Here is a 22,545-nt window from a genome sequence, read left to right on the forward strand (position 1 = left end):
CTTTCCGCTAGTTCATGTGCCGCATCACAGAGAAGCAGAAAGTATCCATGCGCTGCAATCTAGACCGCCATTGATTCAAAGTATAATTCATCCGATGAAAGTCTCAACCATGGAAAATATACACGCGGGGATGTATTAGTATTTTGTGAAACTCTGCGCACGTCCTTCAGTTCATGAAATCCAAATATCTTTATTTGGGCAACGGGGTAGAGATGACAGCCGGCGGAAGGATATAAAAAGGAGGCGGAGTTTAAGATAACCGTTATAGGCGAGCCCAGTTGTCTGAGCGGTGGTGTGTTCAACGGTTCAAACGGACGGGCAGAGTGGCGAGCTTATGTGCTGAGGATTTTTTTTTTGTTGTGTCGTGAACAAGGACTCCCAACTGCGTCGAAATGGTAAGAGCAAATAACGAGCACACGCTGATTCGTTTTTGAATTTTTGAAGAACATTTGTAAATGATGGAAAGGAATCATAACGTCATCGGCGGGGGCTGCTAACGGTGCTGCCTAATTGTCCGCAGTGCTGGCTAAATAAACAACGAATTGTGATGCTCAGATGAGCTAAACCGTATTTGTATGAACGAAAGACTTGACACAAATGCGGGTGTCGTAGGTTTTGTGACAGCGGTGCGTCATTGTTGGGCCGGTTTTTACTGTAAAGTGCATCTTCTAGCCTCTGCCAAGTGCCTTTTATGATGTTGCGTTCAATGACTCTTTGTTTTTTCGCGATCTAACGTGACCAGCGCTGCATGTATGTCTTTAAATGGTTTTGAGGTTGTTTGCTAAGGCGACTGCTATGTTGTGTGTTATTGTTGTGTGTCCATATAATTGTCCTAAATCGTTCAGTGTAAAAGGGAAGCACACCTCCCGTACGAGTAGTCAAGCCTCGGGTCCGAGTGATTCTTTGCGGGATTCGTCATGATGCCCGCCCAACAGCAGCCTTTAGCGCCACTACAAAATGCAACCAATGGATGTGCTGCTTCTGAATAGCTTTTCATTTGTCATTTTGACTATGCTTTTTTTTTCCAGGCCGATCAGCTTACAGAAGAGCAGATTGCTGGTAAGCCACCAAGTGCATTGATCTTCCCGCTTTCCTCATCCGGCCTGTGTTGTGTGGATCCTTGGATTTTATATTCTTGCCTAATAAGGCATTCCTCAAGGCGACCCTGCTGCTTTTCAAACTGGGAATGAACAAAATGTGGAATGCCTCCAGAGCATTGGTGGATTCCCTCATGGAATACGTAGCATTGCGATGTTCTAAATGATGTAATCCGGCAGCGAGGATCTCATGAGGTGTCCTTTGCCCCGGGGTGTGTCCTACATGGAAGGGGTGCTTCAAGGAAACATTTCATCATAAAGGTTCTCTGTTCTTAAGATGGAATGCAGACGATAGGTTATCCCCGGGTGCTGTTGGTTGTTTATTCCAAAGTACTATGCGGAATACTGCTTCTAATGTGGTATTGCATAATTGGACACGGCTGCGCTTTCATAAGGCCCGAATACCGTATTGTCCGGACTATAAGTCACACTTTTTTTTTTTCATAGGTTGGCTGTTCCTGCGACTTATACTCCAGAGCGACTTATACATGAAAAAACTGTTTGTTACATAAACACTGGACACCTTTTCTGTTTATTTTTCGAGTAGTTGAATACACCTATTCAGCCTGTTCTCTATTCGTTTGTTGTTAGAATTTGCCTTCCAAGATGACGTCAAGTAGTTTGTAAAATAAATTACCACAGAAATTGTTGCTGTACTTCATGTTAGTGTGAGGTTATGGGTCTGGTTTTGGCTTTTCATTCATGTCAGCGACTGGGAAGCCGACTACCACGTGTTCTTTTTGCAGTGGAATGGTGTTACACATTGTTCCTCCTTCCAAGGAAGGCAACACATAGTAAAAAAAAAACAGGTGTATTAGTGTATTTTGAACATCGGACGAAAGGAGTAGGTAGAAGCACAGCTGATGTAGTATTTGCCATCGGCCTTACCGCTTGTACATCCCTCATTAGCTGCCGACTCTGGCCTTTGGTTTGGTGTTTTAGTTGTAAACATTGCCATTGGAAGTCAAAACACATTTGAGTTGATACAGGAAACACAAGTGACGTAATTCCTTTGCTCCGCCCCCCCCCCCTCTACTTCCCACTTTTGCCGCCAGAATTCAAGGAGGCGTTTTCACTTTTCGACAAGGATGGCGATGGCACCATCACCACCAAGGAGCTGGGCACCGTCATGCGCTCCCTCGGTCAGAACCCCACAGAGGCGGAGTTGCAGGACATGATCAACGAAGTCGACGCCGATGGTGAGTGGACTTCCCAAAAGCCCCCCCCCCCCCCCCCACCAGCACAGACACTCGGAACACAACCTCATCGATGGCTTTTGTTTTTCAGGGAACGGAACGATAGATTTCCCCGAATTCTTGACCATGATGGCGAGGAAAATGAAGGATACAGACAGCGAGGAGGAGATCAGAGAAGCGTTCCGTGTTTTCGATAAGGTAAAATCCGCAGTCGCACATCGGCCGCTCCCGGGAGTGTGAGATATGTTGGCTGACTTGCGTGGCGGCGTTCAGGATGGCAACGGATACATCAGTGCTGCCGAGCTGCGTCATGTGATGACAAACCTCGGAGAGAAGCTGACTGATGAAGAAGTAGACGAGATGATCAGAGAAGCAGACATCGATGGAGACGGACAGGTCAACTATGAAGGTTGGTGATGCGTTACTGTCATAATTCCTCTCTGAAATTCCAAATCTAATCCTCCCTTCTCCCGACTCCTTCCTCCCCCACAGAGTTTGTACAAATGATGACGGCGAAGTGAAGGCCTTGTACAGATTTGGTATATAAATAATTTGCCTTTTTTCTTTTGTGTAATTTATCTGTAAAATCTTCTGAACCCCTTGGTCCCGCCCCCTACTGCTGTCCAAAGGAACTGCATGTAAACTGCATAGGCTCTTGTCCCCATGTCCCTTTCTTTTGCTGTCATGGTGTTTGAGTGACGGGCTGTCATACAACCAGATGGAAGCCTGCGGAGCCCCCCCCCTTGGGAGTTGGAGTACCGAATCTTAACTGCGTTGTGCTCGGGGGGGGGGGGGGGCCCTCCATGGCAAGGCCACATTGGAAACGTGTCAGCTGGTTGTCACTTGGCAACACCGTTGGCATGGAAACAATGTAGAGGAGTTGAAACTCTGCATGGACTATGGACAAAAGTATATATGGCAAATCTCAGCATTGCACTACTGCAAAAAAAATGACACGGGTGTATCTCCGAGGTACTCGTACAAACTTTTTGTATCTGCTGTTCTATATACCAGAAAATGACTCATCTTACCATGCTTTTTAATGTTTTTCTCACTCGTTTCTTTTTTTTTTTTTTTTTAAATGGCCTTTGGCCATGCCTCAAATAATCCATTCCAAGTTGTATATTTTTTGTTTTCCAATAAAATTTACAATCTACACGGATTTGAAAATTTGTCTTGTTTTCTCGGTCCTAATTGATCTTTGAGTTTGTGTACCCTGCAACTGCTACTTTTGCATCGAGGGCAGGGCGCTGTGTTTTAGGAGAAATATTTCCTAAAAGCACTGAGGAGCATCAGCCAATGCCTCTTAATGCAAAGATGAGCTCAGATGCCATTTTGTTTTGTGTCATTGAAATAAACACATCGAGTAGGATGAAAAGCTGCTTTGAAATGTGTACTTCGGTACTTTTACTATAGTAAAGGTGCTGCCATTCACTACACAGCTTGTGTGTTGGCATGGCGACGTGTCGCCTGCCTCATGTCTTACTTTTTTTGGTATCTGAACCCAGTCACTCGGTGCAAGTGGTGGAGCGGAAACTGGTGTAAATAGAGGTGTACCTGTTTTCTAATTTCCAATTGAGTTTGTTACATTAGCTTGCAGAGATAACGTTTGTTTGACAAAATAAAAGCACTCTTGTGGACCTCTGGCTCGGCCTTCTGTGGATTTTATGCATATTTTACTGTCTAGGCCAGTGCCCTGATGTATGGAAATACAACTACAAACTGGTCAGCCTAAGAACTGCGCGTTTATTATACAACAGGGGTCTCAAACACGCGGCCCGTGGGCCAAATGTGGCCCGCAGGACACTAGTTTGAGGCCCCCGCCTTGATATGAAAGTTTAATGTTAGTGCGGCCCGCGCAAGTTTGATATGGATGCTGTATGGTATCATGTACCCAGAAAAAATTATTACGTTTGATTAATGTTCATGTTAAAGGTTAAATAACTGTTAGTAGTTATCCTCCCTATCCGTGTGGAAGTGGTAAGTTTTTGGCTATTTAAGTTTAAAGGAAATAACTCGAAGGCTACCGTTTAGGTCGCTAGCTCTCTCGTTTGCGAGTTAGCATGTGTCTCAAGACCCTGCAGTTGCGCAATATGTTGTAAATAAAAAGAGTATAAATGTGACTATAGTCGTGTTTTGTCATGTCTACAGGGCTCTAATAATGCTTTGTTCATTTTAATCTGAAAAAAATCATTTGTCTACCCACCAAGTATATGTGGTTTCTTAAGTTTTTATGATTTGCCGTTTTATTATTATTATAATATTTATTTATTACTGATTGATTGATTTTCTTTATTCTTGATTTGTTTATTTATTTTTCATCTTATTTTGTGCAGAAAAATAAAAATTAAGATATTTGTTACAGTGGAATGTTTTATCAGAGCTTTTATTGTAGAAAATCGGAACCAAAGCACTGAAAAAGTTTGTATATTTTTCTGTTTTTAATAAATGCCTCGGCCTGCTATTGCAATCGTCTTCCTCTCAGTCGAACCCACCAACCAAAGAGTCTAAATTTAGCTCTCCACCAACAGGACCGGCTTGTTGAAAAATTGATTGATGGTGGAGTCGCTGCTATAGTAACAGTTTTAATGGTGCTAAGGTGTCACTGGATCTCCAGCCAGCCAGATAGTGAATGGTACTGCAATGGGAGCAGTGCAGTATCAGGCCTCTTGGACAAACAAAGTCGAGTCGACTACATGTTACCATTTCGGAAAGGTACCAGAACCGATAAGGTAAGACCCTCATTAATGGAGATTGATTGGGATCATTTAATATTGTCGGGGTAAAGGAGACTTATATTGTATGTTTGTTTACGTACAGGCCAACGGCAAGGCCGACCTGCATGACCGAAGTCGGTGGTGTCTGGTAGGACTGAAGGTACTCCTGCTGCCCACGTTGTTTTCTTATCATCAAAATCATTAATAGTTGATTATGGTAATGGTAATGGTTTTATTTCATTTGAACATGCATCAGATTACAATTGAATGCATCCCATAATCAGTTCCCAGTTCCACATGTCCAAAAGGAGTAGGAAGAAGCAAAGCTTATTAAATCCTACCCCTCCATTTGGTACTTTTACAATAAGTAACTGTTACATTTGTTCACTTCCTGCTTTCCTAATATATTTAAAATTTTTATTTTAATTTTTTTTATTTATTATTATTATTTTTTTATTTTTTTTATTTTTGTCACTTACCAAAGTAGTAAGGTGATATGAGCATCCAATGACATAATGGGTACCATAGTAAGTGTCAATATAGTGATATATATAGCACAGTTCAAGAACTGTTACATTTGTTCACTTCCTGCTTTCCTAATATAATTTAAGTTTTTTTAAGTATTTTATAAATTTTTATTTATTAATTTTTGTTTTATTTTGTACATTTTTAATTATTTCTAATTTTTTTAAATTAAAGATATATTTTTTAATTTTTGTTATTTTTTTAATTTTTTTTGTCACGTGATATGACCATAGCAAACACCATATAATCATATAGCATATGATAATAAGCACCAAATACACATAATCCATGCATAAGTAAATGACGTAAAAGGACCAAATTAAAATGAAACATTTGACAAAAGGTAATCGCACAATTAATGAGTACTGTAATTTCAGGACATGGATTAAAATGGCACCAAAACATGTTTATCTTGTTGTTTTCACCATGAAAATACGTAACAATGAAAGGCACATTTCACTGAAATTAGTCTGAAATTGACATTTCCTTCAAAAAACCTTCTCAAAACAATACATTACATGACATGACATTGTTTTTATATCCTGAAGGACTTTAAAAACGCAATTTTTGTTGTGGCTTTTATGGTTTATTTGCGCAAGAGGCACAAAGACGTGATGGTTTGGTTTTTGTATCATTTGCATGAACTCCTGATGGCAAAGGCAAAAAGGCTTTCTGTCTTGCAACGTACCATGGTTGCCGAGGTTGGACGGAGTAAGACGGTGATTTGAAATGTTACAACTGTTTGACCACTTGTGTCACGTTCAGGATACACCAAACCCCGGCGTCTACTACATCCGAGACTTCATTGAGGAAGCGGATCTGAACTCCGTCAGGAAGACCTACGGGTTCAAAGGCACCGGTCGAAAACATGAGATTTTGGGATTGCCCAAAGGGGACCTGTTGCTACCTGGGGCGTATGACCACAGCGACCCCACCCAAGAGTTTCTAAAGCGCAAGATGTCCTACTCTTTTAAAACATGTCCACGGCCTGACATTGTCACTCTGGGCGTCCGAGACAAGGTAGGCTTTGTATGAATAGCAAAATAATATTAAAAAATATTATATAATAATATGTCAAATAATGGAATGACAAGCGACATAAGTATTTGAACTAAGGATCGAACGATACATCGGCCGGCCGATATATCGGGTCGATATTTGCGTTTTTGACTTGAATCGGTATCGGCCGACATCATAAGATTTGCCATATTGCTCTATTTCTATATCGCGACTATAGATCAGAGGTCTCAAACTCAATTTACCTGGGCGCCACTGGAGCTAAGGTCTGGGTGAGGCTGGGCCGCGTCAGGTAAAAAAAAAAAAAATAAAAAAAAAAATAAAAATATACATATATATATACTATATATATAAAAACAGAAAAAAATATAAATATAATAAAAATATTAATAAGTATTAATTATATTAAATATTAATAAATGCATAATATAATAGTCTTCAATGCTTTTGCTATACCCTCCACTTTTTCAGTGCTTTGGTTCTTTGGAAAAGCTCTGATAAAACATTACATTATTATAAATCATTATAAATTCATTTTTATTTAAATTATTAAATAAATGTTTAATCGTACTTTTTATTTTTCGACACAAAATAAGATGAAAAAATAAATAAGCAAATCAAAAAACAAATGAAACAAATGAAACAAGTGAAACAAATTAACAAATTAATATTTATTGAATATTAAATTATTAAATGAATGTTTAATGTTAATTTTTATTTTTCTACACAAAATAAGATGGAAAAATAAATAAGCAAATAAAAAAAACCAAATGAAACAAGTGAAACAAATTAACAAATACATTTTTATTTATTATTAAATTATTAAATAAATGTTTAATGTTAATTTTTATTTTTTGACACAAAATAAGATGGAAAAATACATAAGCAAATCAAAAAAACAAATGAAACAAGTGAAACAAATTAACAAATTTTTTTTTATTGATTATTAAATTATTAAATACATGTTTAATGTTAATTTTTATTTTTCGACACAAAATAAGATGGAAAAATGAATAAGCAAATCAAAAAACAAATGAAACAAATTGACAAATTAATTTTTATTGAATATTAAATTATTAAATAAATATTTAATGTTAATTTTTATTTTTCGACTCAAAATAAGATGGAAAAATAAATAAGCAAATCAAAAAACAAATGAAACAAATGAATTTTTATTTATTATCAAATTATTAAATAAATGTATAATGTAAATTTTTATTTTTCGACACAAAATAAAATAGAAAAATCAAAATCAAAAAACAAATGAAACAAATTAACAAATAAAATTTTCATATCAAGGCAGGGGCCACAAACTAGTGTCCCGCGGGCCACATTTGGCCCCACGGGCCGCGTGTTTGAGACCCCTGCTATATATATATATATATATATATTTGAAGGCCTGTGTCTGTTCCCCGTGGCAGCACATGGACACTTCGCCTTGTGATTATAACGTGGCAGTGAAAGCGGTGGAGAAGACGCCCTGCAAGTAAACACTTCACCTTCCTAACCTCAGCGCTGCAAACAACATTGAACGCATTTCTTCATTTTATCTTCTCTACTTGCAGGCATGTGATGTTTCGGTCAAGAGTGCAAAGGATCACCTTTCCTCCAGTAGGTATCTGATCTCCAAGACTCGTTCTTAGCACTAATCACTCCATTGTCCGGAAAAAGGCTGCATGACAAAAGCCTTTCAGTGGGTTTTGGTTACAAGTCTCGCGCTGCCGTGATGTCCATCTGGTAGAAGTTGCGCATGAGCAGGTTATGACAACCAAAGTAAAACCATCTCCACGCTGGTCTGATGGGAAGATTTGCTCCGTTCGAAGGTTGGGAGTCAGCTTTGGGCTCATATTGCGTCGTGTCGCGGCCTTAGCGGTGCCTCCACGCGAGTAACTGAGATATTTGACACTTGTTGGCAGCTGCCGAGTGTTGACACAGAAGGAAAGGCGCTAAGGGTGTTATTACTGCCGAGTTGGGAGCGTTTTTCCGACTCTGAGACACAATCGTTGTCAAAGGTTAAGCTCATACGCTAATCCCGCGTGTGACGATGGCAGTCTATCACGGGCAGATCTCCGAGCTCACAATGATATTTCCGGAATGGCAGTACAGGGAATGCGTGTGCAGCAGCTCCCATTAAATACGCTTGCATTAGCACCTTCGGGAGCCGGCGGTCCGGCCTGGATCAAGTCAATGGGATCGTGGGATCAAACGGCATTGAATGGTAGCTGCCATTCCTCTGATGAGCACTACTCCCATCTGTCTGATTCGCACGGTGGATGGATAGGAATGTTGGTCCTTTGACACTTCGGAAATCGGAATGCCGGAAAACCTCCAAAAAAAACGAAAAAAAAAGCCAACGAAATCCAATATAAATAATACAGAACTTGAACTTATATTTTTAAATACAAGAATGATGAAGATCATATCACTCCTTCAGAAAGAAGGTCCTGCTCCTTGTGTCTACAATCCTCCAAGCAAGCCTGGAAAAGGCATCACTTCCTGTTTCAAATCCAAGCTGCCACGGCTTCACAGCGTGCATCCAGTGAGTTGTTTTCTCCTAAGTCGTCGTATTTTCAACGTGTGTTGACATTGTCTTTATATACCCCAGAGAACCCCGGGACCCGGGTCATATGAACCCCGCTGGAAGTCAGGTGACCGCCTGAGCATGGAGCCCACTGTGGATCCACACGTCAGCCTTCTCTTCCGTCCCACTCCCTAAGTGTGACATATATGTCATGGTATGGTCATACCACCTCGTACTTCGATACGGGACAAAAAATAAAAAAAAATTATTTTTTTTAAAAACTAAAAAAAAATTAATACAATTTAATAAAATGAATTAATAAATAAAATAAATGTGCTAAATACAAGGATGAAGAGTCTTGAACCAGTCATGATGTGCTATTTATATCACTATATTGACACTTACTATGATACCCATTATGGCATTGGATGCTCATATCACCTCCTACTTTGGTACGGGACAAAAAAATAAAAATAAAAATAAAAATAAAAATAAAAATAAAAATAAAAATAAAAATAAAAATAAAAATAAAAATAAAAATAAAAATAAAAATAAAAACTCTGTATATCAGGTACAATGGACATAAATTTACAGCATAAATGTGAGGAAATGAATTGACAACTCCAGTCACCCCTTGTCACTTCACCTTCAAGTCACAAAAGAAATGTAAAAATAAAAAATAAAAAAAAAACCATAAAAAAATAAAACAATTAAAAAACAAAAAAATTAAAAAAATTAAAAATTAAAATTAAGTTTATTCATTCTTTTTCTACCGTCTATTCATTCTATTCTTTTTCTTTACAAAACTTAAATTATATTAGGAAAGCAGGAAGTGAACAAATGTAACAGTTACTGATTGTAAAAAAATGTTTAATTAAAAAAATGTATAAAACAAAAATTAATAAAATACATTTAAAAAACTTAAATTATATTAGGAAGAGCAGGAAGTGAACAAATGTAACAGTTACAGATTGTAAAAAAATATATATTAAAAAAATGAAAAAAACTTACAAATTAAAAAATGAACAAAAAATAATAAATAAAAATGAATAAAATACATTAAAAATTATATTAGGAAATGAGGAAGTGAACAAAAGTAACAGTTACTGATTGTAAAAAAAATATTAAAAAAATGAAAAGAACTCAAAATTTGTGAAAATAAAACAAAAATGAATAAATAAAAAATAATAAATATAAATATAATATAAATATATAATATAAATATATATAATATATATATAAATATATAAATATTATATATATAAATATAAATATAATAATAAAATAAAAAATAATAAAATAAATAAATAAAAACTTAAATTATATTAGGAAAGCAGGAAGTGAACAAATGTAACAGTTACTGATTGTAAAAGTACCAGATGGAGGGGTAGGATTTAATAAGCTTTGCTTCTTCCTACTCCTTTTGGACATGTGGAACTGGGAACTGATTATGGGATGCACTCAATTGTAATCTGATGCATGTTCAAATGAAATTAAACCATTACCATTACCATTACCATTACCATTACCATTACCATTACCATTACCATTACCATTACCATTACCATTACCATTACCATTCCTGAATACACCAAACCTGTAGTCCCTAAATGCTCGGACTGGTGTTTTTCTGCCCATGTTTAGCGGTCTTCCAGCATAGCATAATAGGCTCCATTTGCCGGCCTGAATTATCTTTAGCGATGGCAGCCAGGGAAGCAGAAAGATCTTATCTGCAACAAAGGGTACTTCATTCCACTTAACTACACGTTCCCGGTGTTGCTCTCACCCTTGCTCTCTTCTCTCTTCTCTCTGCTGCTTTCTCTTCTTCACTGTCGCTGGCAGTCAGGCAGCTACGTCTTGCTACTATCTCTGCCCCGCCATGCACTCAGGAGGAGGAATGCTGCTCAGCCATGCATCACATGCACATAGCTTAGCGTGGCATGCTGCTCCCTCAGATAACGCATTTGCTATTATTATGGGCCCAGGCGGCGGCACACAATAAAACTGCTATTCTTATCGCTACCTGCTATGCATGCTGTCTTTTAGACTCGCGACGCAGCCATGATAGAAAGAAATGGCAACACGGAAGAACAATAACACCTTTTAACTGGTCCACTTAAGACAGCGTGCATTGCATACTGTGGAGTCAGGCATCGAACAAAAACATGCTAGGTTAATTAGCGACTCCAAATTGTCCATAGGTATGAATGTGAGTGTGAATGGTTGTTTGTCTATATGTGCCCTGTGATTGGCTGGCCACCAGTTCAGGGTGTACCCCGCCTCTCGCACAAAGACAGCTGGGATAGGCTCCAGCATACCCGTGACCCTTCAGTTTCTTCAATAATCTTTGTAGATTTTTGTTATTGTAATATTAGGACTGTATTCTCGTAATATTAAACTTTGTTATTAAAATGTATTTTTTTACATTACAACTTTATTAACATGAAAACATTTTCTTTTTGACTACATTTTGACTACAAGATTACATTGTTTTTCGTTATAATTGTAAAAAAGGCACAATATAGTTATTGTGCCTTTTTTGTTGTTGGAACAAAACCTTTTTCTCTTCATATTTTGGCTTTATTCTATAATTTTTTTCCACATTTCTATGACTTACATTTTAGTCAATTTTATGACTTTTAAATCATGAATATTAGATGAATATTTTGACTTGTTATATATTATATTATGTATATTTTGACCCTTGTGATGACATTTTCTTGAATTTTCAACTCTATTTGACTAAGATGACATTATTTTTCATAATAATATTATTGTGCCTTTTTTGTTGTTGGAACAAAACCTTTTTCTCTTCATATTTTGGCTTTATTCTATAATTTTTTCCACATTCCTATGACTTACATTTTTGTCAATTTTATGACTTTTAAATCATGACCGTATGCTATTAAACTATGTTATTTTTCTTCATAATATTACGACAACTTTTTTCTCTTAATATTTTGACTTTATGCTATTTAACTATGTTATTTTTCCTCATAATATTACGACAACTTTTTTCTCTTAATATTTTGACTTTATGCTATTAAACTATGTTATTTTTCCTCATAATATTACAACTTTTTTCTCTTAATATTTTGACTTTATTCTCGTAAAATTACTGCAGATTTTCGCATGTATACAATTGTTAAGTTAATTGTTTTCTTGTTAAATTTTATTTTTAGAATGTTTAGCAAGCAATAAATAATAATAATACATTGCTGAACCATGGTCTAATATTAGTCAAAAGAAATTCTGGTCAATATTTCTTGGTAAATAGAAATGAAATGTCTGCTCTTTCAATTTTGATATATAATTTTAATTGTTTTTTATTTTAATTAATTTTTTTTAAATTATTTTTTTAAATTTTAATTGGCCAGTATTTGTATGCAAACAATTAACAAATAACGCATCACTTTCTTGATAAAAAGCCTTCCAAAACTTTATTGTATTATTGATTATTGATTTTCTAATCATCACTTCCTTCCTGTATATATTATGATGTGTCACTGATATTGATCAGTGCATATTCTTAGCGGTATAACAATAATAATCGTGTACTGCGAGTTATTCCCATTACCAGTTTAGAAATTCCACTCAGGTCCAGGTCACGTTCCCTCCCACATCGGAGGTGATGGTGAGTCAGCTGACAAGGCGTCCAGACGCTCTTGCATGAAAGGACACCTTCACCCAAGAGGGCCGAGGGTGATCAAGTGGGGGGTGAAGTGCCTGATGAAGGAATGCCGCCATGTTAAATGCTTGGACTAGCGTAGCATCGCTGTAGGAATAATTCATCAGTCATTCCCATTAAAATAAGTTCAACATCGTCCCAGCTGCCTCCCGCTGCTAAATAATGCACCGTATTGTTTCAAAGTACGTCATCAAGTTTTTATTGCTTATGTTTTGTATTATGTATAGCAGTCATTCCCACATTCCCACATTCCCACTCACATTCATACCTACGGACAATTTGGAGTCGCCGATTAACCTGGCATGTTTTTGGAATGTGGGAGGAAGCCGGAGTACCCGGAGAAAACCCACGCATGCACGAACAGGAGAACATGCAAACTCCACACAGAGATGGCCGAGCGGGGAATCGAACCTGGGTCTCCAAGCTGTGTGGCCTGCATGCGCGCTAACCACGTACATTTTGATACAGAAAGTGAGACACGCTATTGAACTACAGTTGACTCACGGAGTGTATTAACAGCATGCTAACCATTTTAGCATGCTAATTTTTTTAAATGTTAAAATGCTAATTGAGGTTCGGCAGTCAATGTTATTTTTATTATTCACACTTTTTACATTACAACTTTATTCACATGAAAACATTTTCTTGAATTTTCAACTCTATTCGACTAAGATGACATTATTTTTTGTTATATTATAATATAACATTATATTATATTTTTGTTATATTATATTACAATATTTTTGTGCCTTTTTGTTGTTGGAACAAAACCTTTTTCTCTTCATATTTTGGCTTTATTCTCATCATTTTTACGACAATTTTATGAATTTATATTTTCCTCCCACATTCCAAAAACATGCTAGGTTAATTAGCCACTCCAAATTGCCCGAAGACAGCTGGGATAGGCTCCAGCACCCCCGCGACCCTCGTGAGGAAAAAGCGGTAGAAAATGAATGAATGAAATCATGAACATTACATGAATATTTTGACTTTATGCTATTAAAAAGGTTATTTTTCCTCATAATATTACAACAACTTTTTTCTCTTAATATTTTGACTTTATTCTTGTAAAATTACTGCTGATTTTCGCATGTATACCATTTTTCAATGAATTGTTTTCTTGTTATATTCTATTTTTAGAATGTGCAGCGAGTAATAAATAATAATAATACAACGTTCCCTCGTTTTGTTCTTTGTGATGCTAACGTGAGTACACATTTGTAATAAGATGTAACATGATTGGCTCAGTGAACTCCGGTGTACACACGTGAGCATGTTGTGTATTTGTGTGTGTGTGTTTGTGTGTGTGTGTGTGTGTGGTGACACTGCCGTCGAATCGAGAGCCTCATTTGCTTGTTGTCATTCTTCCAGGCTTTACAGCGACACGCTTCTTCCATTAATCTGTCTTCCTTTTACAAAGGCTGCCGAGGACCACTGTGTGTGTGTGTGTGTGTGTGTGTGCGTGTGTGTGTGTGTACACATCATGTAATGTTTCACCGGCGTCCCCACAGGGATTCGACCATTCATCTCCCAAAGCGCCAGTGTGGGTGTCACAGCGTGCTAATGAGAGGAAGACGGGTACGAGGGAGAGTTGGCTAGCAATGAAGGAACACGTAAAAATAGATTTTCTTTTTTCGACAGACGAAAAAGAAATGACAGCGATAACGATAACGGTTGCGTCGGCCAGAGTGTTGTGAGGTTTTTGTTTTTGTTTTTTTTTTCACATGGGGGCCTCGTGGTCAGGACGTTTAGCCTCAACGGCACGAGATCAAGGGTTCAAACTCGTGAGGATTCCCTTTTCCCGCTTTCCGAAAACATTCGTTGGAGAATATAAATTGTGTGATTGGCAATTATCAAGGATGGAATTTGAAATTTGGCCTTTATTGTCATTATAAAAGACGTACAACGAGATTGTAGAGCTTCTCCTTTCAGTGCAATAGTCAAATTAAAAAGGTATACAAAAAGTAAAAGTAAAAAAAAAAAGACAGTTTAACAAGATATAGCGATGTACATCTGTGCAATACTTTGTTTTTATATTCAGTATAGTTATTCCAGACTCCATTCACTGTGCAATATCTGATCAATATTAAGGCTCAAAGTGCAATATATTAAATATTTTTATAATACCTCATATTAACTCACTTACAAGATCTCATAGTGTATATATATGTATATATATATATATCATATTATCTTGCAAACTGTATTTGTATATAACTCTGGGTAAAATTGTTAATTTGTTATTACTTTTTTTTTTATATTGTTTATTTTTTTATTGTGTATTTCGATTCTGTACTCTTGCTGCTGTGCAATGCAAATTTCCCCACTGAGGGACGAATAAAGGCATATCTTATCTTATCTTATACACATAATATTGCACGGGAGCAGATATGTATTGCAGAAATCGGAATATATATTAATTTTAGTGCAAATAATGAATGGTGTATACAGATGAGTAAAAAAGTCACATATGAGTGTATTGAGTTGTTTTGGAGGTAGTAATGGAAATATTGCATATTTGCATTACGCTACTGAGCGTGTTCGTTGTATGTCTGAGTTCAGAGTGGTAATGGCTGCTGGTAGAAGACAAAGTCATACCTCACATGGCAACGCATGACGACGCCGCATGCACGCATGCATGCATGCATGCGTGCATGCAAGACCGGATATCTCTCCGCTCTCCCCGGTTACTCAAACAAGGATGCTGGATGCTAGGCAACCGAGCCACATCACATCAGGCAAGCAAGTCAGAGAGAGAGAGAGGTGGGGGTGGGGCGGGTGGGGGGGTGTTTGGGAGGCAGCGTTACATAAGATAGTAGGCAAGTCCCAGTGCACACGTTAATGCGGTGAGACACTCGGAAGGGAAGTGATGCCCATTAGTCACAACCGACAAGGCAGGTGAGGATGTGGCATCCGGCGGTGATTTTAAAAGCTGTTATTATTTATAATGGGGGGGGGGGGGATTAAGATGGGATGAGACGAAAACGCAACACAAACGCTATGTGGATGACACACATTGAAGTCAAGGTGTTAGCATACAGAGAATGGGGGACATTTCTCAGAAAATAAGGGAAAATGGTAATGATAATGGTAATGTAATTGTAATGGTAATGGTAATGGTTTTATTTAATTTCAACATGCATCAGATTACAATTGAGTGCATCCCATAATCAGTTCCCAGTTCCACATGTCCAAAAGGAGTAGGAAGAAGCAAAGCTTATTAAATCCTACCCCTCCATCTGGTACTTTTACAATCACTAACTGTTACATTTGTTCACTTCCTGCTTTCCTAATATAATTTAAGTTTTTTTTTAAGTATTTTATTATTTTTTATTTATTCATTTTTGTTTTATATTTTAAATTTGTAGTTTTTTTAATTAAACATTTTCATTTTTTAAATATTTTTTTTTACAATCAGTAACTCTTACATTTGTTCACTTCCTGCTTTCCTAATATATTTTAAGTTTTTTAATGTATTTTATTAATTTTTATTCATTAATTTTTGTGTTATTTTTTAAATGTGTAATTTTTTTAATTAAACATTTTTTTACAATCTGTAACTGTTACATTTGTTCACTTCCTGCTTTCCTAATATAATTTAAGTTTTTTAATGTATTATTAATTTTTGTTTTATTTTTTTAATGTTCAATTTTTTTACAATCAGTAACTGTTACATATGTTCACTTCCTGCTTTCCTAATATAATTTAAGTTTTTTAAATGTATTTACTATTTTATTTATTAATTTTTGTTTTATTTTTACATTTAAAAAAAGATATAATTTTTTTTTACAATCAGTAACTGTTACATTTGTTCACTTCCTGCTTTCCTAATATAATTAAAGTTTTGTAAATGTATTTTATCAATTTTTTTTAATTCATTTAAATTTGTTTTAATTCAAATTTTTTGTCATTAATTTTTTTTTTTCAATTTTTTGTCATGTAGTACCAAAGTACGAGGTGATATGACCATAGCAAACATCATATAATCATATATCAAATGATAATAAGCACCAAATACACATAATCCACGCATAAGTAAATGATGTAAAAGGACCAAATTAAAATGAAACATTTGACAAAAGGTAATCGCACAATTAATGAGTACTGTAACTGTAAAAGGACATGGATTAAAATGGCGCCAAAACATGTTCATCTTGTTGTTTTCACGCACTGATGATTTTTATTAATTAGTACAAGTCTTCTGTTACACACATTCTTTAGTAAATATTACTATTGTATCTAAATTGGCTATCACACCCCCCCCCCATGTGGTCAGAATGCGACAGTCTTGATCACATGACATTGTTACAGGAACTGACAACACACATCCAAGATGATCAAGTACCTTAGTGAGGAACCTGAAGGGGAAGATGGTTGACTGGTCAAGTGCTTCTCCTCCTCACCTGAACCCAAATGAGCACTGGTGGGTCATCCTCGTCCGCCACTGATGTCATCACGGAGGAGTGGACTTGTGCGGCTCCGTCCAATTCCGTGTCCAAGAGGATGCAAGATGGCAGCGCAAGACGACACTAAATATTCACAGCTTGGACGTGTTGCCCCGTAGTTACCCAATCATCTCTGTGTGGAGTTTGCATGTTCTCCCCGTGCATGCGTGGCTTTTCTCCGGGTACTCCGGTTTCCTCCCACATTCCAAAAACATGCTAGGTTAATTAGCCACTCCAAATTGTCCATAGGTATGAATGTGAGTGTGAATGGTTGTTTGTCTATATGTGCCCTGTGATTGGCTGGCTGGCCACCAGTCCAGGGTGTATCCCGCCTCTCGCCGGAACTCAACTGGGATAGGCTCCAGCATACCCGTGGACCCTAGTATGTTCAGGATGATTCAGTTTCTTCTTCAATAATCTTAGTACATTTTTGTTATTGTGATATTATAACTGTATTCACGTAATATTAAAACTTTTTATTAAAACTTATTTTTTACATTACAACTTAATTAACATGAAAACATTTTCTTGAATATTTCAACTCTATTCAACAAAGATGACATTATTTTTCGTTATATTATCGTGCCTTTTTTGTTGTTGGAACAAAACCTTTTTTTCTTCATATTTTGGCTTTATTCTCATCATTTTTTCCAAATTTCTACAACTTACATTTTTGTCAATTTTATGACTTTTAAATCAAGAATATTACATGAATATTTTGACTTGTTATATATTATATTATACATATTTTGACCCTTGTGAGGACAAGCGGTAGAAAATGAATGAATTTGTATTTTCCAATTGCTCTTTTCCAAATTTTTCCTGTTTTATGGTTTAATTGTACTTTTACAAAATGCAGAGGGACAAAAAAAAACTAACTCACAAGCTACAAATGGTGCCCGGGCCACACTTTGGACACCCCTGCTGTATAAATATATTAATAAATATAAATATTGTATAGCCTAAAATCTTCCATTCGTGGCCTCTTATAGAAGCAGGATATGACACTTAAACCAATAAATGCCTCCCCTCCAATAAGTGGCCTTTTTCTCTCTGGAAAAAAAAAAAAAAAAAAAAAAGCTGGCAACCCAAGGTGAGTACTTCACTAGCGCCGCGTGCCAACCGACGGTCAGATTGTCAGATTGGCAAACATCATCACGTGTTGCAGCAGGACGGCGTCTTAGTGGGCGGTGACTTTTTCACTTTTTACCGAATAATTTTGGTCTGGACCAAAGGGGTCACATGAAGCTTTGGTTCGGAATCTGGACTTTATTCCTCAGACAATGAGAACCCATGAGAACGTGATGCAATTAAACTAAACACAAGTCGGCCTGGTAGAGTCGATCGAAACGGAACGAATCGGAACCCATCCGGAGTAAAAATCCACTTTTTCTTGCAAAAATATAATAATTTTCCAATTCCTAAAGGAATGCAAAGCAGAAACAGAAAGTACGCCGGACCATCAGGGCACTTCTGGGGGAATATTGTCTAAAAATCTAAAACCTCGCATTTCCCTCACTTCCTAGTCTGTTTAAGTTTTCTTTGGTTTTTCTGGGGTTTTCTTCCCTTAAGACTTTTTCGACGTTCAATCCCCAGAATGACGCACTTCTATTTCTATTTGTGTTCGACTTCTGAGGGTCCATTCCAGACTTTCATGGAACTGTTTCAGTCGATACTAAACCTCATGGCCGTCTATGAAGTAAATAAAAGGTATAGTAGACTTATTCGACTAACAAAAAAAGGTCTTAAAAGAGTCTTCTATAAAAGTCAGCAAATTAGAACCAAACACCCGAGGTTCCGAAATGGAACGCACGACTGCATTTAAGTTGTGGTTGCAAACCGGATCATCTCCAAAGCTTCACTTTCAGTCCAAACCTGTCAGAGCTCCCTGGGGATGATGGTGAAAGGTCGGATGGGGCAGGATGCTTCCAGGTCCAGAGCTGTCAGGAAGCAGTCGGGGGCCTGACCGGACTCTTGAGACTGCAGCGCCTCGCCCAGTCCACTCCACGCTTCGTGTGATGTGCTGTGGACTTGAACCGCATCGCGCAGGACCTTCTCCCCCAGGTGCACACGCCCGCTTTTCACCAGTAGTCGACCCTGACGTGAGCGATGAAAAAACATGTTCATTTTGGCAAATTGATTACTATGTATAGTATTGTTACAGGGGCTGCACGGTGATCAAGTGGTTAGCGCACAGCTAGGAGACACAAGTTCAATTCCACCCTCTGTGTAGAGTTTTCTCCGGGAACATTCCAAAAACATGCTAGGTTAATTAACAACTCCAATTAACTGTCCATGGCTGTTTGTCTATATGTGCCCTGTGATTGGCTGGCCACCAGTCCGGGGTGTACCCCGCCTCTCGCCCCGAAAACAGCTGGGATAGGCTCCAGCACCCCCATGAGGATAATAATATAAATAAAAATAAAATATTTGGAATTATTTCCCCAACTAATTTTCCAAAATTTGCAACTTTTGTTCCTGATATATTTTGTTTCTTTCATTTTTCAATGTGAAAATTTTTATTTTCGGCTGCACGGTGAAGAAGTGGTTAGTACGCAGGCCTCACAGTTCGGAGTCCCGAGTTCAATTCCACCTTCGGCCATCTTTGTGTTGTCTCTAATTGACAACTCCAATTAACTGTCCATGGCTGTTTGTCTATATGTGTCCTGTGATTGGCTGGCCACCAGTCCAGGGTGTACCCCGCCTCTCGCCCCGGAGACAGCTGGGATAGGCTCCAGCACCCCCGTGAGGATAATAATATAAATAAAAAAATAAAAAAAAAATTGAATAATTAAATTATTACTGTGATTGGCTGGCCACCAGTCCAGGGTGTACCCCGCCTCTCGCCCAAAAGACAGCTGGGATAGGCTCCAGCACCCCCGTGAGGATAATAATATAAATAAAAAAATTTAAAAAAAATGGAATAATTAAATTATTACTGTGATTGGCTGGCCACCAGTCCGGGGTGTACCCCGCCTCTCGCCCGAAGACAGCTGGGATAGGCTCCAGCACCCCCGTGAGGATAATAATATAAATAAAAAAATTTAAAAAAAATGGAATAATTAAATTATTACTGTGATTGGCTGGCCACCAGTCCAGGGTGTACCCCGCCTCTCGCCCGAAGACAGCTGGGATAGGCTCCAGCACCCCCGCGACCCTTGTGAGGAAAAAGCGGTAGAAAATGAATGAATGAATGAAATTATTGTAATTAACTTTTCCCCAACTAATTTTCAAAAATTTGCAACTTTATTTATATATTTTGTTCCTTTTATTTTTCAGTGTGAAAATTTGTATTTTCGGCTGCACGGTGATCAAGTGGTTAGCGCGCTGGCCTCACAGCTAGGAGACCCGAGTTCAATTCCACCCTCGACCATCTCTGTGTGGAGTTTGCACTCCAACGCAAGAGGTGGTTGTACACCCTGGACTGGTGGCCAGCCAATCACAGGGCACATATAGACAAACAACCATTCACACTCACATTCATTCAATTTGGAGTCGCTAATTAACCTAGCATGTTTTTGGAATGTGGGAGGAAACCGGAGTACCTGGAGAAAACCCACAAACAGGGAGAACATGCAAAGTCCAGACCCGGGTCTTCAAATTGTTCTGAATGTGCGGCCGACATGCTAACACTCTGCCATATTGGTACTGTATACTACATTATTACATTATTATTATTATTATAGACATGGATGGGAAATTACTGTATGTTCTTGTAGTGTGAAAAAAAAACCCCAAAAAAAGAGCGAACAGATTGGAGCTCAGAACAAAAGTGAGTTGAAGACGATGGGACTGCTGGTTTCTGGCATGAGAGAAACACAACAACTGGTATGTGTTGGTTTTGCTTTCATTGCTGCAAGCCATCTGGCTCCACTTTTACCTCAGATGATCCCATTCGGCTTGGCCGTGCAGGTTTGCTTCTTGTTAAAACACAAGTCAATCGGCTACAGAAGAAACAGGAGTGAGACAAAAACACATTTTTTTTGCAAACCACCAGCTGATTTAAGGTTTAAGACCATAGCTAAAAAAAAACCTTTTTCAGGCAGGCTTTGTGAAGTGTTGTCGTATTGAAAAAGCCGCTCAATACCACACAGATGAGGGCCTTCAGTCATGAGGGATGCCCCCCTTGCTACATCTCCACATAACCAAATAGTGCCTTTTGACGCCCCTGCACAACCTGAAACTCTATTCTTCCATTGGAGAAAAAAAAGCCACCAGGCCATCAGGACCAATGCTATATATATATCACTATATTGACACTTACTATGGTACCCATTATGGCATTGGATGCTCATATCACCGAGTACTTCGGTACGGGACAACAACAAAAAAAAACATTTAAAAATTACAACTTTTTTTTTAATACATTTTTTTGCAATATTAAGAAAGCAGGAAGTGAACAAATGTAACAGTAAACAAATGTAACATTAAAAAAATAAAAAATAAAAAATAAAAAATAAAAAATACAAAATACAAAATACAAAATACAAAATGAAAAATGAAAAATGAAAAATGAAAAATGAAAAATGAAAAATGAAAAATAAAAAATAAAAAATGAAAAATGAAAAATAAAAAATAAAAAATAAAAAATAAAAAATAAAAAATAAAAAATAAAAAATAAAAAATAAAAAATAAAAAATAAAAAATAAAAAAATTAAAAAACTAAAAATAAAAAAAAATAAAAAAAAACTATATTAGGAAAGCAGGAAGTGAACAAATGTAACAACCAAATGTTAAAACAAAATAAAACAAAAAACAAAAAATTAAAAAATTAAAAAACTAAAAATTAAAAAATATATTAAAAAAAACTATATTAGGAAAGCAGGAAGTGAACAAATGTAACAACCAAATGTTAAAACAAAATAGAATGTCACAAAGAACATCGTCTTCTTCTTGTCTGCATGTGTTGACTTCACAAAGTGATTTTTGTGATTCTTTCGCAGTTCTGAGGATATTCTCTCTGGGGATTGAACATTTTTTTATAAACTCCTATTCTTTTTGAGTTTAAAGAATATGTATGGTGGGTGACTAGTGGTAATGTATGGTCATATCGCCTCGTACTTCGGTACAGTACAAAAACAAAAAAAAAAACAATAAAAAAAACCTTAAAACTATATTAGGAAAGCAGGAAGTGAACAAATGTAACAGTTACTGATTGTAAAAGTACCAGATGGAGGGGTAGGATTTAATAAGCTTTGCTTCTTCCTACTCCTTTTGGACATGTGGAACTGGGAACTGATTATGGGATGCATTCAATTGTAATCTGATGCATGTTCAAATGAAATAAAACCATTACCATTACCATTACCATTACCATTACCATTACCAAATTAAAGACC

At 37.0% G+C, this 22,545-nt stretch overlaps 3 protein-coding genes across 11 annotated transcripts in view; 2 read left to right on the plus strand and 1 right to left on the minus strand.

Moving 5' to 3' along the window:
• The first annotated feature begins 247 nt into the window (after positions 1-247).
• On the plus strand, positions 248-3,939 carry calm2a (calmodulin 2a (phosphorylase kinase, delta)). Its single transcript, XM_058064306.2, has 6 exons — positions 248-395; positions 1,029-1,059; positions 2,153-2,296; positions 2,385-2,491; positions 2,567-2,702; positions 2,786-3,939. The coding sequence occupies exons 1-6, from the start codon at positions 393-395 to the stop codon at positions 2,812-2,814; spliced, it is 450 nt and encodes a 149-aa protein (XP_057920289.1). The 5' UTR covers positions 248-392; the 3' UTR covers positions 2,815-3,939.
• A 942-nt stretch (positions 3,940-4,881) lies between these two features.
• On the plus strand, positions 4,882-9,536 carry stpg4 (sperm-tail PG-rich repeat containing 4). The gene is made up of 7 exons (XM_078794320.1): positions 4,882-5,025; positions 5,114-5,170; positions 6,301-6,555; positions 7,974-8,038; positions 8,118-8,163; positions 8,987-9,091; positions 9,158-9,536. The coding sequence occupies exons 1-7, from the start codon at positions 4,882-4,884 to the stop codon at positions 9,266-9,268; spliced, it is 783 nt and encodes a 260-aa protein (XP_078650446.1). The 3' UTR covers positions 9,269-9,536.
• Positions 9,537-15,563: 6,027 nt separating this feature from the next.
• ttc7a (tetratricopeptide repeat domain 7A) overlaps positions 15,564-22,545 on the minus strand; it is a 56,002-nt gene continuing 49,020 nt past the window's right edge. For 8 of the 9 annotated variants that reach the window (XM_078793833.1, XM_058064001.2, XM_078793832.1 and 5 more), the window contains one exon: positions 15,565-19,303. In XM_078793833.1, the coding sequence (XP_078649959.1) occupies positions 19,085-19,303 (219 nt within the window). In that variant the 3' untranslated portion in view covers positions 15,565-19,084. Of the gene's footprint in view, positions 19,304-22,545 lie in introns of all 9 variants that reach the window. The other variant, XM_058064008.2, reaches the window with a different exon arrangement.

This window comes from Doryrhamphus excisus, linkage group LG10 (genome assembly GCF_037039965.1).
Source record: "Doryrhamphus excisus strain RoL-2023G ecotype Guam linkage group LG10, RoL_Dexc_Guam_v1.1, whole genome shotgun sequence".
In the NCBI taxonomy this organism is placed as follows: Eukaryota; Metazoa; Chordata; class Actinopteri; order Syngnathiformes; family Syngnathidae; genus Doryrhamphus; species Doryrhamphus excisus.